Source organism: Dipodomys merriami, unplaced genomic scaffold (assembly GCF_024711535.1).
Source record: "Dipodomys merriami isolate MVZ:Mamm:240054 unplaced genomic scaffold, mDipMer1.0.p SCAF_10, whole genome shotgun sequence".
Classification (NCBI taxonomy): domain Eukaryota; kingdom Metazoa; phylum Chordata; class Mammalia; order Rodentia; family Heteromyidae; genus Dipodomys; species Dipodomys merriami.
The window spans coordinates 39918129-39937750 of record NW_027202271.1 but is presented as its reverse complement, the minus strand read 5'-3'; the positions used below and the strand labels follow the sequence as shown (position 1 = coordinate 39937750).

General features: G+C 34.0%; 1 protein-coding gene across 2 annotated transcripts in view; it reads left to right on the top strand.

Annotated features, from left to right (window-relative positions):
- Rassf9 (Ras association domain family member 9) overlaps nucleotides 1-15985 on the top strand; it is a 34224-nt gene extending 18239 nt beyond the window's left edge. For both annotated transcript variants that reach the window (XM_069989408.1, XM_069989417.1), the window contains one exon: nucleotides 11754-15985. In XM_069989408.1, coding sequence (XP_069845509.1) covers nucleotides 11754-13014 — 1261 coding nt within the window. In that variant the 3' untranslated portion in view covers nucleotides 13015-15985. The remainder of the gene's footprint in view (nucleotides 1-11753) is intronic.
- Nucleotides 15986-19622: the final 3637 nt, after the last annotated feature.

Here is a 19622-nt window from a genome sequence, read left to right as displayed (position 1 = left end):
ATTGATAATATTGTTTTTATACATATGAGAAAAAGCCATAGGAGGTAAATATTCTTAGATATGAGAATGAATTGGTCATTTTGAATTTTCTTATTGGAAGCATGCCATTTTGTTCTCAACTCATGTGAATAATATGGATTTTAGAGAGAATAAGATTCCAGATTTCTTCTGGGTGATGAAAGGAAGATAATCTTCTATTTGGTATAGATTTGCTACAAAAGTACTTCTAAAGGCTGTCTGACATCCAATCTTCCATGCCTGTCTCTCAAGAGGAACAAGCAATTAACTGCATAGACCTTTCCCCCCCATCGTTTCCCACTGTTGTCTCTGGGGATTTCCTATTCATTCAATAAATGCTGCCAATTTTCTCTTATTCTACATCTTCCCTAAGTTCTGACTACCTAGGAACTTTTGCTTGGCCCATGTCTTAAGGGAAAGAGACTGTGAGGAAGAAGAGAGAAATGCAATGATAATCTACTTTGCTGACTTTCTGTGCCTGCCACAATTCTGCATTGAAGTTGCCTGGTTCATTTCCAGCATATCTCTTTATCCACAATCTTCTCTCCATTCCACAACTCACATCCCAGATTTAATGAATAGATATTCTTCTTAAGGATGGAAGAAGATTTAAAAGTTGTGAACGTAAGTTTTTCTGGAACTAAAATAGGCTCTATGATAGATGCTTGTATTTTTACAGCATAGAATTTTAGCATTGCAACTATCAGCTCCGGAATTGACAGGAAATCCAGTTGGACAAGATTAATAATACCCAGCATAACCCTTTGATTATGGCATAAAATAAAGCAAAATAAAGTTATGTCTTATTTCATTGATTAGAACATCAACTTTCATCAACATATATGCCATAATATTTGAGACTTATTCTTTGTTATTTTTGTTTGTAAGAAAAACATGCTAAAGTGAACCACTGATGAAAGACCATTTTGTTTTAAATCTGCAACAAGATTCTTAATTGTGCTACTATTGAGATTAAAAAAATCCTACTATGAGGGGCTAATTTCTGTATTGATATTTATGTTATTGGCCTCTACCTAACAGATGCCAGTAGTAATTTGTAATCTGATTGTGAAAACTAAATTGTACCCATAGTGCCAAATATCTTCAGGGGAAGAAACATTACCCCAATAGAAAACCAAAAAGAATAGTCATCTTAAAAAAAATTGATGTTAATAAAAGCAAAATAGGAACTTTATTCTTGGATAGACACCCAGTCCTCAAATCTGTATTAAGTTTCACAGTTCTTTCTTCTTGATGGAGGTGCCCTTTACAGTCTCCAGGTATGGATACCATCAGTTGCTTAGACCTGAGAAATTCTAATAATATGACTGAAGTTTTGTTCTTTAGAGGCCCAAGTAATAAAGACACTACATTTAGAATCATTACTCTCCATGATAGCTCGATTGAGTTTGCATCATACTTTCAATGGTGGCCAAAGATATACATTCTTGCATGGGCTGTATTGAAAAAAACAAAAATATCCTTCAGACTTCAAAGTCTTTTTTTACAAAAGTTTGTAGATTATATTCTAGTGTTCATCTCCACTATAGAGCTTCAGAAGTATATTTTATAAGGTAAGCATTTTCAGTTACATTATAAAGACTCTTAGGCTTTGAAATGTGATTTCCTTTGGGATAAGACTGCTTGAAATGGTTCTTGTTGCTACATGTGAAAGTTATTTTAATAATTTTGTTTCTTTTGTTTTGTTCTTTTGTTTTATTTGTTTTGTTTGTGTTGGTGGTCAGGTTTGAATTTGGGACCTGGACACTGTCCCTGAGCTCTTTTGCTGAATGCTGATGGTCTACATTTTGAGCTACAAGGCTACTTCTGGTTTTCTAGTGGCTAATTGGAGATGAGTCTCATGGACTTTCCTGTGAGGACTAGGTTTGAACCCCTACAGTCAGATCTCAGCCTCCTTAGTAGCTAGGATTACAGGCATAAGCCACAGTGCCTGGCATATTTTAATAACTTTTGAGTGTCATATTTTAACTAAGTTTTGAGTCTACTGCATATTAGGAAGAAATGCTATTGTACGATATGCCAACGATATGCCAACTTCAACCTTCTTTCTTTGCAAAACTTTATAATGCCAAATTTCTTTCATCATCTCCAACTTTTCCCTTGCTTCACACTTAACCCCAATTCTGTGAAAATATATTTTATTGAGTCTTCAATAGAGCACTTCAATTTTATCTTAAACCTTCATGATTTTTGAGGTGCTAGTGGCCCATACCTACAATCCTAGCTGAGATCTGAGAAATGAAGTTTGAAGCCAGCTCAAGCAGACAAATTGAAGATACTTACTGCTATAGAAAAGTGCGAAGTGAAGGTTTAGCTTATGTGGTAGAGCAACAATCTTGAGCAGAAAAGAGTGAGAGCAAGAGTTCAAGCCCCAAACTCCTGATATAAGTTACACCTTATTTTTTGTTGTTTTGTGAGTAGTAGTTATTTAGTAGAAGATACAATGAATGTATCCTAAAATAATAATATAAAGATATTCTTACATTTTAAATATGAATAAAAATTTTCTCAAGGATAATCATGTATATGTATATCTTTTCACTGAGATATATGGTATCCATACAAAATCAGAGAATTAAGAGAACATTAAGAACATTCCTGGCTCATTTGTGATACAAAATATGCATGAACTTAAAAAATGCACTTTATGAGGTAAAAAGTTATTTTATATTGATATGGAAATTCAAACAGGTTGAAACAGATGAAATAATATTGTGGGATAAGAAAATATTTGCAAAATAATATTGTGAACCATAGCAACTTGTTTAACAAGACAATGAATAAAAATATACAAAAACACTACTCCCTGTCTGCATTAGAAAAATATAGAGGTGTACTTTATTATTTTGGTTAGTAATGTATCTTTACACAGGAGGTTTTACAATTGTGAAAGTTCTCTGCTTTTTCATATTTGATATTAACAACTTTTTAGACATTGCAGGAAAGAATCTAAATGACTGGACAAAATTACTTAATGAGAATCCGAAAATGTCAATCAAGGATAGTATTAATTATAAATTTACAATTTCCTGCTATATACTTTTACAAATATTTAAAAATAAATGTCATTAATATTGCAGAAAGGAAAGCAACTTTTAAAATGTTTTTAATTATTGTTATAAAGCTGATGTACAGACAGATTACAGTTTCATTAGTCAGGGAATAAGGACATTTCTTTGTGCACAGTGTCACCTCTTTCATCTCTCCCAGATTTTCTCTCCGGTCTCCACCCCAAGTTGTGTAGTTCACTTTCAACCTAGTGCCTACTAAGTACCCAAGTCACTCTGATTTCAGTACAAATACATATGTACACAATCCTAACAAATAGCTTTCATTTGAGGGAATGATACATGCTTATAATTGATTTAGAGACTATAAAAACACTATATAGTTCATTTTCAGTATAGTGTTTAGCCATTGCTTCATTTGTTTACCCTTAGTCCCTCCATTTCTGTGCCCCCTTATCTATCCCAAAGACAGATAAATGAACAAACAGGAGAAAAAGAAAATAAAACAAAAGCCTCCAAAACGTATTTCCATATCCTGGACTAAAAATCAACTTTAAAAAACCATAATGAACCATAGAATTATTACTTTAAAAACTTTTGTGTGTATATTATTTCCAAATATCTTCACCATAATTAAATATTTTAAATAAAAGTGAGCTAAACAACAAAGCAGAATATTAATATGATAATCTTAAATATTTAATATATTGAAACATGATTTAAAGCATAAAAATGGCACCTGCATAAGAAAAATTATAAATATACACTACATAATTATAGATGCAGTTTATCATGTCTAATAAAACCTGTTGAATAGTGTTTCAAAATTACTTTTCTTTCAATTTCCTTTCTAAAGTACTGTAAAAGATTATTGTGTGAACTAGTTATGTAGTAGTGAGATTCATATTTTAGAGATGATTAAGAGTATTTCTCATCTGTTACTAGTGGTTCTGGAAGTAGACAAACAAGTTCCAAAAAACTAAAGACAACCGGGGTTTTACTCTATTTCCAATAAATATTGAAATAAAAGTAAATACTTATATTCTTTAAAATTATTCCTTATGAGAATAAAAAGAAATCTGTATATTATTTAAGATTTATTGATTGTAGTGTGCTAATCAGACTGAAATGTAAGCTACCCCTTTCAACATGATGAAAACCAAATTAAACATTTATATTTTGCTATTGTTTAAAAGTGCCTGATTAAGTGGATATGTGGTAAATTACTTTTCTTTCTGTGGTCATGCAGATAACGGGTTCAGCTCTGTCTGGTTATATAATTCAATCAAAACACTTCATGGTTATAATATATCAAAAATGCTAAGTACTGTAGTTTGAAGTGATTACCTGATTAGATTCTGGTTGTTGGAGTCTCTTTTCTACATACAGATTGCAGGAAAGAATTGTTACTGAATTAATATAAAATTTTAAACTTAAAATGACATGAATTAACATCTAAAATCTTTTTTTTTTGTGGTAATGGGTTTTGAACTCAGAGGCTTTAATTTGCTAGGCAGAGGCTGTACCACTTAAGTCATACCTCTAACATCTAAAATCTTAAACTTAAAATGGCATGTATTAAATATGACTGTGATGCTTTTTCTTATAAATGTGTGTTATTGAGCAAATGTTCTTATTCTATCATGTGATGCAGAAGTAATTTCTTTTATTTTGTTCCTTTACGTTTATTTTTGGTAGAGGTGAAACTCAGGGCCTTGTATTTGCTAGGCAAGAATTCCATCACTTAAGTCCAGCACTTACTGCTTTATGTTTCAAGTAGTATTTCATGGTTTTGCCGGGACTAGCCTCTGACTACAGTCTTAAACTTTGCTTCCTGATAGCTGATTATGTATTTGCACCATCATGCTTAGCAGAAATACATTTTAAATTCTATAATTTACACAATCCCCATTTACAAAACTAACATGCTCAAGAAAATTACAATGGTTTGTTCACCAATTAGCTATATTCTCCAAGAGTAACTAGAGAGTACCACTCTGGGAACCACCATAGTCAATTAATCATCAGTCAGTAAATAACCATTTTTGACCTTCAATTGCTGTTCCCGTTCACTTCAGGATATGTGTAAGTCTTGATATTTTACTTTATAATGTACGATTACATGGAGGAATGAGAGATCGAGGAAGGTGAATGTATAAACAAAAATAGCTTACTGAAAACCAGATGTTTGGTTGATCATAGCATGAAAAGTTAATTTCATAAGAAAAATGCATTGGAATCCAAGAAAATAATTTAAAGAGAAATATACAAATAGAACCAGTTTATAAACTAGGCATGGTTTATAAGTATAAAGTCAGAAAGACTATTGTAATCATTACCATGTATGCTATCATCTAAAGCCAGAGTTGAAAGGAATACTAATTCTTCTTAACTTAGTGATTTTAGGAAGTTATTTACCCTCACCTTGTCTCAGTTCTCTTCATCCATAAATTAATTATAATATTTGCAGCTATTGTTTATGTGAGTTCTAAAATTTAGGAAAGGTGCAAGCCAAGGAACATGCCAAAAGGGAAATAAGTGTGGGAGCTTGGAAGCATTAACTGATTAAATATGTCAAACATGGCAGAAAAAGCAATTTATCTGTTAAATACAATGGAGAGAACAGGTGCAGAGTATGCTGGGCTGAAAAGAAAAAAAATAGCATTAGACATACTGTCAGGGAGTTTATGAATGGAAGTAAACACTGGATTAAGAAAAGGAAATAAAAGTGAGTTCTTTCAGGGTTAAAATGGGATAAAGCTAGGTGGTGGTGTTAGTTTTTATTTGATTATGGTATGTTGTGTAAATGGTTTTATGACTAGTATAATGTGTTTCTGTTTATTCCCTGTTTTGGTTTCTGTGGGCAATGTCTCTTAAAAGGCTCTTATGTTGAAGGTTTGGTTTGTAGCTGATGGATCCAAACATTGAGAGGCGATTGGCTCATGAGGGTGTTAACTTTCCTCATGGATAACTCAGTTCATGAGTTCATAGTTTAATGGGTCACTAGGAGGGAGCTGGATGGAGAAAGGAGTTATTGGGAGGAATATCTTTTAAGGTAGCTCCTCATTCCCTGTCGCTTCTTCTGATTCTCTATGTCCTGACTTCCAAGAGATAAACAGCTGTGCTTTATCACATCCTCTATTCTGACACTTTACATGGGCCCAGAAATCATGAACCAACCACTCACAGATCAAACCATATGAAACTAAAAGATAAATCATTCCTCATTTGTTTCCTCAGGTATTCATTCACTAGTCTAAAAAGTCTAACGAACTTTTCAAAGAACACAGGAAAAACAAAGCAAAACAAATTATACTTTTAAGCATGTTTTCTGCATACACATACACATGTATATACAGTAATCCCCTATTGCATTAAAATTGCAAGATATATGTCTCAACACCTAGATTTGAATCTATTAGGTAAGATCTGTTTAAAATATTCAATCACAAATCAGGTTATTGAGTCTAAGTTTATATTTTCAACATTTAGGTTTTTATGTTTGTCAATGTTATTAATTCTACTAGAAAGTAAAAATGCAAAGGTGGGCAAAAGAGCATTTTTCTTATTTCCAGTTTTAAGGGTATTTATTCAGATCTAATTCATAGGTTTGCATGGGGCTATGATCACAGGAACTAATTATTTCTGTAAACAATTGACTAAGAGTACTACATCAGTTTAATTTTGGTGAATATTTTGTCTTGTCTTTATTTTTTTATTTGGAACTTTTTTCTATTTATAAAATTATGAATCAATAGTCTATATTTGTTTTGCAGCTGAGGATCATTGGTATAATAAGAAACTAAGTACCATAACTGACATTAAACAAAGTGTTGCACTTCCACCAAATTGCATGGTTTTCTACAATACGCTGGAGATGATGCCTTACAAATTAGGCATGTGTTTGTAGACTCATCGTTCCCATGGCAGTTCCAAATATAGAGCAGGTGCATAACAATGTTTGTCAAGTATAGAAACTCAGAGTTATCAAACTCCTACACCTTCTGTGAAATAGATTTTAGACATGATAAAGCATATGCTGGCTGTGGGAAATTTTTCACCTCGCATCAGTATTGAATGACCATTACTTTTAAATGTGCTGCCAAGATGCCGAAATTTTGAACATTACTTGGTTTGAATGATTAATGTAAAATATTCCTCCAAATATTTAGTAATCATTGGCCCAATAAAACATGACTATCGGCGTATTTTGAAAATACATTTTAAAAGGAAGTTTTTGAATCAGTGAGACTCTAGGGTGCTACTTATATGCAACATGGAATCAAAATTTTTCTTGATGGATGTGAGACAGGACACAAGTGGTAGATCATCAGCTTTGAGTAAGCTAGCCAAGCAAGAGGGTCATATCCTGATCTTCAAGCTCTGATACTGGTACAAATATATAAACAAAACTATTTATTTTGACTTTAGATGACCAATAGTGTCATGTACCTACAGAAGCTGAGATCCAGAACATCTCTAGAGAAGACTAAAACCCAATTCTTTCAAAGCAGGGAACATCTTACTCATCACTAGTTCTGAAATATTGTAGAACCACCTAGTACACTGCTATTGCTGTTCTAATACTTGCAACAGTATCCTAGTCCTTGCCTTCTTCCAGTGTCATTCACAGCTCTTCCAGCTCTTCCAGTATATAGGTCATGTGTCATCCTTAGCTACAGGCACAGAAATGATGCTTCCCAACCAGAAAGGGGAACATAGGAACTGCTCTAATATCTTGAGTATATGAAAGGCTTTTTGTTTTTTGTTTTGTTTTTGTTTCTGTTCTTGTTGTTGGCTATAGGAGATGCTCAGGTTGTATCAGCTCAAGAAGAAAATTCGTTTTATTTTGGATGTGGGTGAGAGAGAGAGGAGAGAGAGGGGAGAGAGAGAGAGAGAGAGAGAGAGAGAGAGAGAGAGAGAGAGAGAGAGAGAGAGAGAGAGAGTGTACTTGGCTTGAACTCAGGGCTTGGCCACTGTTCCTGAGCATTTTTGCTCAAAATTAACACTCTACCACTTGAGTCACAGCTCCATTTTCTGCTTTTCGGTGATTAATTGGGGACAAGAATCACAAAATTTCCTGCACAGACTGGTTTCATACCATGATCCTCAGATCTCAGCCTCCTGTATAACTAGGATTACAGACCTCAACCACCAGCACCTAGCAGAAAACTGGTTTTTTTAAAGAACGATACAGAAGGTAACATATTCCTTCATACTTTTCTATATGGATGCCCCTTGAAAATTTGTTCTTTGATCAGTTGAATGATCCGATTGAGCAAGTTGTGTATATTGCTATCAAAGGCTAATTTATATAATAAAAGTTCTTTTAACAAGTAGTGCTTTTGATTTCCAGTTTGACCCACATACCTAAATCATTAAATGTACAAACTTCCCTTGAAGTGTACTAGCTAAAACTTCAAACTTTGGAGCCAGCTCTCTAGCTTGAATATGAATCCTTAATCCACTACTAATTAAAGTGAGGACATTCAGTTTGCCTCAGTTTCTTTATCTATAAAATGACATTAAGCTCACCACTGACCTTACATAATCACAACAATTAATGATGATGTAATATATGTCAGAGTGTGGAACAGTGTGTAGACTATTTATATTTGATAGTTGCTATCTTTGACATTATATATTTTCAATTGGACAGGACAGCCTAAGTTAACCATGATAGCTATTAGTAATGTTATCTAAAGTTAACATTGATAATACCTATTTGCTATTGTATCTAACATAATTTATTAAAACATCATGGTGAAATGAATTACACATTTGGAAAATGCAAAGAATATAAATGACTGCTTCTCAAATTATCCAAGTTAAACTCCTCAATATATAGTATAAAATGTTTTAAATAATTTTGACTGTAGTATTCATGTCAAAGAAATGTTACTGTTGGTGTGGAGGGGTATTTGTGTATGTGTATGAATGTATATGTGTGTTTGTTGGTCGGTATCTTGAACACAGGGACTGAACACTGTCTGTCAAAGTTTGTTTTTGCTCAAGGCTGGAGCTCTACCATATACGCCACAGCTCCACATTTGATTTTTCTTGGTGATTAATCAGTGCCTTACTGGCACCCAGCTAGAAAGGGTGAGTGTCTCTGAGGTAGTGTGTGCAATCTATGCATAACTTAAGACAATAATTGGTATCAGTTACATTGAGTATCCACTTGTCTTTACTTTTTGTGTATTAGGTCCCCATCACTCAGGATGCCAAAAATAGTTTTATTATCCTAAATTTGAACCTAGCTTTTGCTATATAGAATTATCAAATTAAAAATTATAATATTGTTGAGATATCATGAACATCTATCTAAATAACACTATTCAACCTTGAATCATGCTGTGCAAATACTTTATAAAAGAAACATCACACCTCTGTAGATTTTGAGTAACTTTTGATAAAATTTTACTCGCTAGATTTGAATATGTAAGTTGTACTGTATATTCTTTTTTAGGAAATAGAGTTAACCTTAACTTCTTGTGACTGACTTATTCTTGCACCTTTCCTAATTATCTTTTCATCTTAGTAGGGTCAATAAGCAGCATAATTAGCTCACCTAAAATAAAGTTGGTAGCATAGTATAAGCCACTTTTGCTACAAACACATAAACATTATAAATTCTAATTGGTAAGAAATTCTAGAAACCAGGGGAGAATTCTTTAGTGTGTGATTCATGGAGTCAACATGCTTTGAAGGTAAAATATAAGTACATGATAAATGAGTTTGACTTAACTTACACAACAACCAGTTTCTACTTCAAAAGTCATATGTCATCATAAATCATATTGTAATATAATTCATTTTAGATCATTTGTTTCTTTGCATTCTGTTAAAGAAGTATTATGAAAAACAAAGTTAGTTTAATATATATTCATGTGAACACAATCTTAACATTCTTTAAAATATAAATTAGACATCATGAAGCTTTTTCCTTTTCCTTAAGAAAACTATTTTTTTATATTCTGTAGATATCTGTTCCTAAGCTTACCCACAACCCCTAATGCTCTGCTTTAAATATGTCATGTATTTAAGTCCCTTTAAGTCATACATTAATAGTATTAAGGGAGTGCAACTTTAACTATGCCTGGCTATAGTCTTTAGAAAGAGAGACTTTGAGAGGAGATCAGAATTGTATAGGCTGATTAGAGTGATTTTCTTGTGGCTGGATTTCTGAGGCTTCTTAAGATTATATGTAGACTTCAGGCAAGGTAATCCTGATCTTACTACCATGCACAAGCAAGAAGCATTATCAGCTGACATAGCCTCCTAACTTTGAACTTTTAGAACCATGAAGCAAAACAAATCATGTTCCTTTAGAAAATAACCTGCCTTGGTCTTTTGTTATATTCACGGAAAACAGACTTGCACACTCGGACCCTCTGTACTACAAGAGAATGTACTGCCAAATTGTATTTGTGGAGGCTTAGGCTCTATCTTGGTGCTAGAGCATACAGTGTTTGTTTATTGTGCTTAAGGCTAGTACTTCATAAACAAATGAACAAACAAACTTTGTATAAACATAGACTACTTCCAAATACCTCTGCTGGTAAAACTCTAGTTCAGAATACTACAGAATCTATCTCCTAGTGTGCGGTAGATTTCTCATTCAGTCATCTTGCCTCTACTTTTTTCTTCTCTACAGCATAGTCCACAAACACAGCCAGATACACAAAAAGCATAAATCCAGTCATACTCACCTAAAATTTTCCAGTAGTTTCCCATTAAAATCCAAACAAAATACACATTCTTTATTATATTCTGCCAGGCTTTACCTCTCCTTGACCTCATTGCTTACTGCGTGACTTTCTCCTTTATATCAACAACTCTCAACATTACTATTTTAACCTCAAAGTACATGGACAGTCTTTTGAATATACTTCATGATTTTTGTTCTTTTTTCTGTTTTAGAATTTTCATTGTACATCTCAGATTACTGCATTTTTGTTCCTGTTCATAGATTATCTCCATAGGGAACTCTCTCCTAACCACTAAATATAAGATACCTTCTCTCATTCCAAGACACTTTCTACCCCTACACCCAACTTATCTTCTTCAGTGCACTTATTACCATTTGATGGTATATTGATTACATATCTTTGTCTGTACTCTTTTCTGTGTATTCTGATATTGCCTTAAGGTAGTATATTCAGACATATCTGGCACCTAGTTGGCAGAAATTGACTGACTAAAAAAAAATAGCTATTTTCAATCCTCAACAAATGTTTACTCTATGACTCCATTACACCTCACCATTCTTATGCTTCCATGGTCCTTTCTCCAGTGTTATGGCCCCCCTCCAAAAAAATCATTGAACTCTTATTCATCTCCTCTCTGTTTATAGTCAGAATCTTAACAGTTCTGTATATGCATCAGAGCTAACTTCCAAAGAAAAATATAAACTGCTTTCAGTTGTCTTTGATGATATTTCTTCTTTAAGAACTATTTTTCTGCTTTCTAGATTGGGTATAAAAAGGAAATTAAGATGTTATCCACAGGTGTGTGTGTGTGTGTGTGTGTGTGTGTGTGTATTCCCCAGGAATTAGATCTTCTGATCCGTAGGTGGTCACAACCCCAAAGTGTGTCTCTTACTCAAAAAGAGTAAAATCTAGAAAGCAGATTAATGCTAATCCATCTTTCCTACTTGACACAAAAGTGTTGACAGCAATTCAGTGGACTTTGTTTTTCTTGCAGATCTCCAACTAAAGACATGGAATCAGAAGAGAAGGAAATAGTGGTTTGGGTTTGCCAAGAAGAGAAGATTGTCTGTGGGTTAACTAAACGCACCACCTCCGCTGATGTCATCCAGGCTTTGCTGGAGGAACATGAGACTACCTTGGGGGAAAAACGATTTCTCCTGGGGAAGCCTAGTGATTACTGCATCGTAGAGAAGTGGAGAGGCTCTGAACGCGCCCTCCCTCCACTGACGAGAATCTTGAAGCTGTGGAAAGCATGGGGCGATGAGCAGCCGAATATGCAATTTGTTCTGGTTAAAGCAGATGCTTTCCTTCCAGTTCCTTTGTGGAGGACGGCTGAAACAAAATTAGTCCAAAACACCGAAAAACCGTGGGAGCTCAGCCCAGCCACTTACATGAAGACATTACCACCAGACAAACAGAAAAGAATCGTGAGAAAAACTTTCCGGAAGCTGGCTAAAATTAAGCAGGACACGGTGTCTCACGATCGCGATCATATGGAGACATTAGTTCATCTGATCATTTCTCAGGACCACACCATTCATCAGCAAGTGCAGCGGATGAAAGAGCTGGACCTGGAAATTGAAAAGTGTGAAGCAAAATTCCACCTCGACCGGGTAGAAAATAATGGGGAAAATTATGTGCAGGATGCATATTTAATGCCCTGTCTCAGTGAAGTTGAGCGGAAGCTCGACCTGCAGTCAGAGGAAAACCAGATTCTGGAGGACCTGAACGAAAACGATGACATCGTACAGTTGGAAGAACGGCTGAAATACTACAGAATGCTCATTGATAAGCTCTCCGCCGAAATAGAGAAAGAAGTCAAGAGTGTCTGCCTAGAAGTCATGGATGATTCCGAAGGGGCAGCTGTCGGTGAAGTGGAAAGTTCTCATCTAGAAAGTGTTAAGTGTGATTTGGAGAAAAGTATGAAAGCTGGTTTGAAAATCCACTCTCACTTGAGTGGCATCCAGAAGGAGATTAAATACAGTGACTCATTGCTTCTGATGAAAGCCAAGGAATATGAACTACTAGCCCAGGAGCTCAATTCATTTCACATTAGCAACCAAGATGGATGCCAGTTAAAGGAAAACAGAGGGAAGGAATCTGAAGTCCCCACTAGCAGTGGAGAGGTCCTGCCCTTGACACAAAGAGTATTTAACACGTATATAAACGACACAGATTCAGACACTGGCATCAGCTCTAACCACAGTCAAGACTCTGAAACAACAGTGGGGGATGTGGTATTATTGTCCACCTAATTCCAGTAGCCTTTCCCACCTCCATTCATGTTGCTGTCTTTATATAATAGGTAACTCATGATAAAGTTTGTAGTAGTTAAATAAAAGCTGGTAAAATTTGTTGATTTCTGGTGTAAGATTTCCAATGTGGCTTTGATGTTCCTGGTCCTAGCAGTGAATTGTTTTATAGGAATGTAGTAGAACTTGCTTATCATTACATAACAAATAATTCAATAGGGATTATTTGATAATCTTCCATAGCTTCTGCTAGAAAGGAGATATGTAAACTTAAAAACAACTCCAACATTCTTTTTTAAATATTGAAGCTGCACACAAGAAGAATGAAAATTAAAATGTACTACCTTTTTAAAAAAGTCAACATTGTATCACTAGAATTTCTATCAAGTATAAGACAGTGATGATGTTGTAACTGTGTTAATGAAAATCTTGTTAATTTAATGCTTAGATTGTAAAACCTATCACATCCATCACTTCCTGACCACATCAACCTGCTTAAGCCTAAGTGACAAGTGGCTGTTGGGACTTGTGTAAATCTCAAAAATGGATCAAAGTTGGTATAGATGGGCAAGACAAGTGCTCCATCCAGGCACCATTATTTCTAAAGAAGATTAAAATGATTGAAAGCTATATATAGGAGTTTGCTATATAGGCAATACAGATCTTTGGATCAAACTAATTCTTTTGCAGGTTCATTCTTGGTGTGCATTGCAAAATATAGAATAAAATCAATGCGTCATACTTTTGTTCATTTTCACCCTATCTTCATCAGTTGAAGTGATGAAATTTATGGCTTCTTTTGCCTATCTCTCCAGTAGTGCTCTGTATACCAACACCATTATTGCCTCTGAACTTACAAAGTGAAAAATCTCATGGATAAAAAACTTTTGTTCTATTGTAATCCAATTGTCTTAGTACTTCATCTGAGGTACTTCAAGAAGCTTAGTACTTTAAAATGTTCTAACACTATCTCAAGCATGCTAGTAAAATTTCAAGAACTTGAATTGGATTATTTTGGTTCTATCTTAACAGTCATCATGTGGTAGAGTACATTTTTTCCCAAATTCTATCTATCTCTCTATCATGTTTTCTTTTTTTTCTTGTTCCTTCTGTCTGTTGGAAGTCTGCCTTTCTCCTCCTTCCCTAACATATTGGTCCCTTCTCAGTATGGGATTGTACTTAAGCAATTATCTTTATCATTTTCATTGTAGTCTTAATATTGCTACAGATTGTATTTTTTTTCCCTGTGGTGGACACTTGCCCTGTATGTCAGGATGGGTAAGTAGAAATGCAATATTATGTAGTCATAATATATGAATATTGGCTCAGGTTCCTGATTTGTCTTGCTCCTTCTTTTTATGCATATTGTTATGCAGGTTTTATCTCAGTTTTCTTTTTTAATTTAATTTTATTGAAAAGATGCTGTACAAAGGGGTTAGCGTTACATGAGTAAGGAAATGAGTACATTTCTTGCCAAACATTGTTACCCCCTTTGCTGTTCTTCCACTAGACTTTCAGGAATCATTTCTATAGTTCGCTATATCAGTTTTCTTTCTTTTCATTTTTAAAGTGTGAACTCATACACCTTTTAAAAATAACCCTATTGTGAATGCAAGTTTCTTGTTACTATTTCTTAAATATTCTTAATTTATTCATTCATTCTCTTATTTTTTCTCTTATAATTTTTTTTGGGGGGTCCGGTTGTGGGGCCTGAACTCTGGGCCTGGGCGCTGTCCCTCAGCTCTTCAGCTCAAGGCTAGAGCTCTACCACTTGAGTCACAGCTCCACTTCCGGCTTTTTTCATTTTGCTTATGTGGTGCTGAGGAATCGAACCCAGGGCCTCAGGCATGCAAGGCAAGCGCTCTACCACTGAGCCATCTTCCCAGCCCTTCTCTTATAATTTTTAAATTGTCTTTAGGAAGACGTTTTCCATTTGTATTGTGCTATATTTTGGGGAGACCATCTATGTTATCATTTCTTGTAATAGGACACTTGTAGACCATCTTTGAATCTGACTGGTAAGAAAAATAAGAATTTATCTTCTATGGAAGAATTATGAAAAACAGTACAGAATTTGTTCTATTCGACCAGTTGTCATCTATTATTTCTGAAACTACTAGTGTTTTCTGTGGGCCTATTATTTACTTCATTATTTGCATTCTATCATAGGATGTATTTATTTATGCCTTCATCTAATTCCCCTTCTCCAATGGACTCCTATATTGGTTTGTCATATGTCTTTTCAGCTTTACTCATTACTGTCAAATTCTTTGCCTCCTTGCTCAAGTTTTTTTCAAATTGAATTGCTAAATATTAGAGGATTGAAACATTATTTGTGCATTTGAAACACAATAAATGATTTTGCATTTTGAATATAACTATACCTGTTAATAGACTTAAAGCATTAGCAAGTTTCCTATTATAGATTTGGGAGACAAGGCACTAAATCTTCATATAACTATGTTTTTTTTCAAAAGACAATTATTTTTATTGACAAAAATTATGTGTGATTATCGGGCTCCATGCAATGTTCCAATACATGTATACATTGAATAATGTTTATATCTGAGTATGATTCAAATTTTAATTTTGTTAATTCATTCAATTGCTAATTTTAAACATTTTAAATATTATATCTTTAAGTCAACTTATTAGCAAATTATAGAATTACAGAATTATAATTCCACATAGAATTATAGAATTGCTCTTAGCATGTATAATTACAAGAAAAATACACCATAGATTTGGGATTGAGGTGGTAGGCATACAAAGGAACTTTGAAATATTCTAAATAATTTTTACTGTTTTCTTAGTCATAAAAATAACCATCCCATAATTTGTGTGTAGAAGCTACTCTAATCCATTAAATTTTATTTTTATATGTATTTAAATATATACTGTACATCACAAAATATATTTCTGTGGCTACATTTTATAGTTTTTCAAAGTAGAGTTATTGTTCTATTAATTGATGTTTTTCTAATGACAAAGGAATAATTTTTCATCCTTAGAGATTTTTTAAAAATATTAGACCTTTTTGATAATGCCTTTATGGTTTAATAACTCTTATGTGACAAATATAAAGTGTATATAATTTATTCTAATTGTAACTGATCCATACTAATAAAAGAAATAATTGTTCCATCCCAAATAATATTGTCTTTCTGGGTACTTCACTTGGCTATATTAAAAATAAATTACAAATTAGTTTTAATTATATTATCAGCAAATCAATGACATTTTATGATCAGTTACTATTTTATGATAGCATCGAATATAACAAATAAAATATAACCAAAGTTTATAGAAGATTTCATACATACTTGTCTTAGATTTTGTTAAAAATTTGCCTAGCTTCCATGATGATTCTATGTATGATCACTGGTTTTGTCGAATGAAGTCAAAAAATCTAATGTGAAAATGTTTAAGAAACTGAACCCTCAATTAGAATTCATTTGTCACTGCTTTTCTTCAAAGCTTTACTTCTGACCATTTGAAATTATTAACTCACTTAAACAAAAAGAGAATTCACTATTCCATAAATGACCTTGAAGTAATTTCATTAAAAAAAAATTGTAATGCTCAGACGTATAGGAACAATTTTTATTTTATTTTCTTTTGTCGGTTGTGAGGCTTGAACTCTAGACGTGGGCACTATCCCTGCGCTCTACAGCTCAAGGGGAGCGCTCTACTGCTTGAGCCACAGCACCACTTCCGGTTTTCCAGTGGTTAATTTGAGATAAGAATCTCACAGACTTTTCTGTGTGGGCTGGCTTTGAACCATGATCCTCATATCTCAGCCACCTCAGTAGCTAGGATTACAGGTGTGAGCCACCAGCGCCCGGCAAATAGGAACACTTTGACACTATTTTCTTAGTCAATATATCTCAACAGAGAAAATGCCTAGTCGTCCTTTGTGTTCATCTAGATTCAACTTTTGATTCCAACAATCATTGAAATTGAGACTGTATTATTTAATCTCTGTAGTTAATAAGTTAGGCCTAGTAATGACAAAAAAAATCAGTGATTAGCTTTTATATTTTAGGTCCTAGACTGAGATTCAAATTCAGTACCTTATGTTTGGCACATTGGCTAGTGTTCGACCAACTGAGCCACGCCTGTAATGCTCTCAGTAATATCTATACTATACACAAAACAAATGTTATTTTTTTTCTTGTGTATTCAGGAGGCTACTAAATCTCCATTAAATACATAAAATAATACACTTGAGTATTGGTATTTGCTTAGGTAAAAGTAGACATCTACTATAAAACTCAAAAATTATTTGAAAAATGATCAATAGAAAGTAAATCTCCACTCTTATGCCTGTTGCCTAAGCATCTAAATAACTTCCTTCAGACATAATCAAATATTGATTGCATTTATAAATTGTATGCATATAGATGGTAACTTAGGTGTATATGATATACACATGTTTGTCAATAAGTTGCTCACTGTTTCTACACACAGTACTCTGTACTTTAATCATTAGATAATATTCTCTTATTGTGAGACGTGGCTTCCGTGGAGTAGACCATACATGTTTCATATGGAGAGTCCTCTTTCTGTTTGATGGCACCCCAGGAGAAAATCACACTCATTAGTTATCTTATTCACTTAACTAGTCTTCTCTTCGTGGTATTGAAGTGGCTTCCAAACATTTGCTGTGCTACTGTAAATAATATTAACTTGTCAATGAATTTCTATGCAACCTTTTAGAGAAACATTGTCTCAAATGGTCACAAATGTATTTTTAAGAAGAATGGACATTGATGTTTCACAGATGAATATATGGATGTGCATATATATGTGTATATATGTGCGTGTGTGTGTGTATATATATATATATATATATGTATATATAGTTACTGAGGCTTGAACTCAGGACCTTGAGCTTTCAGTTGCATCGGGCTTTCTACTTCTTAGGCTACACTTTTACTTCCAGCTCTTTGCTGGTTATTGGGAAATTTATCTTGAGAATTTATCTGCTTGGGCTAACTTTGGATCTTGATTCTCCTGAGTAACTAGTATATTAGATGTGGCATACTAATATTTTTTTTTCGTGGGGCCTAAACTCAGGGCCTGGTCACTGTCTCTGAGCCTCTTTGTGCTCAAAGCTAGCACTCTACCACTTGAACCACAGTACCACTTCCAGTTTTTGAGTGGTTAATTGGAGATTAGAGTCTCATGGCGGGCTGGGAAGGTGGCTCAGTGGTAGAACGCTTGCCTTGAGCTGAAGAGCTGAGGGACAGTGTCCAGGCCCAGAGTACAGGCCTAACCACCAACTCCCCCTATCCAAAAAAAACACCAAAAAAAAAAACCAAAAAAAGAGTCTCACAGGGACTTTTCTGCCCTGGTTGGCTTTGAAACATGATCCTCAGATCTCAGTCTCCTGAGTAGCTAAGATTAAAGGCTTGAGTCACTGGCCCTGGCTTTTTTTGTCATTCTGAAGAGGACTTTCACCCTGCAGCTAATTTTAAAATAAATTTATCCCTCATTTTATAGTGAATTTATATTTTTAGTTTGCAAGTTTTGAACCACCTATAATTAACTTTTTACAATGTCTAAAATAAAAAAATAACTAATTTGTTTAAACAATTTCAAATTATTTGAAACATTTACTGAAAAAATTCCACTATTTAAAATACCATCATTTGTATTAAAATATTTTTATAATATATCATATTAATATCTTATTTAAAATTTTATTTCAAACATCATACTTTTGTATTATGCTAATACAAGAAAACGTTTATATTATTAACATTAATATACTTAAGATAGTAAGTATTTTCTTACTCACATCTCATTTCTTTATCTTTGGTAGAGCCAACTCAGGGTTAAAATAAAATAGCATAAAAACTTACAAAAAACGAAGTTAACCTAAAACGTCTGCCTCTCCCAACATGTTTATTCATCTCAGCATTCTTTCCTCAGTACAGCTTTAGTGGGGCTATAATATTGTTAGCCTTAAAAGTTAAAACAACCATGAATATTAGCTAAATAACATATGACCAAGATTGTGTGTCCAGGATAGAAAAAATTGTCCTGGAAACAAAGTTGGATAGAAAATGATTTATTTTTATCTTTCTAGTGTTTAATAGAGATTACTATCTAATATTTACCAATAAATGTTACGAAAATAGACATAGGAAGAGAGGGAGAGCATAGTTCCTGGAATACAAATTTTCTATATATACCAAACCTTAAGAATTAAATAAAAGTTTCATTTCTTTTTTTTTTGGGGGGGGGGTCCGGTCGTGGGACCTGAACTCTGGGCCTGGGCACTGCCCCTCAGCTCTTCAGCACAAGGCTAGTGCTCTACCACTTGAGCCACAGCACCACTTCCAGCTTTTTTCTTTTTGCTTATGTGGTGCTGAGGAATCGAACCCAGGGCCTCAGGCATGCAAGGCAAGTGCTCTACCACTGAGCCACCTTCCTAGCCCAAAAGTTTCATTTCTATACATGGGTAAAATATTGCTGTTATATTGGAAATGAGTCCTGTCTCTGCTTTCTGTTTCTCTAAGTTACCAAAACATACTGTCACTTGTATGTATATATGGTCAAATTGATTTTTTTATTTCAATTCTTAATATGTTTTTCTCATTTTA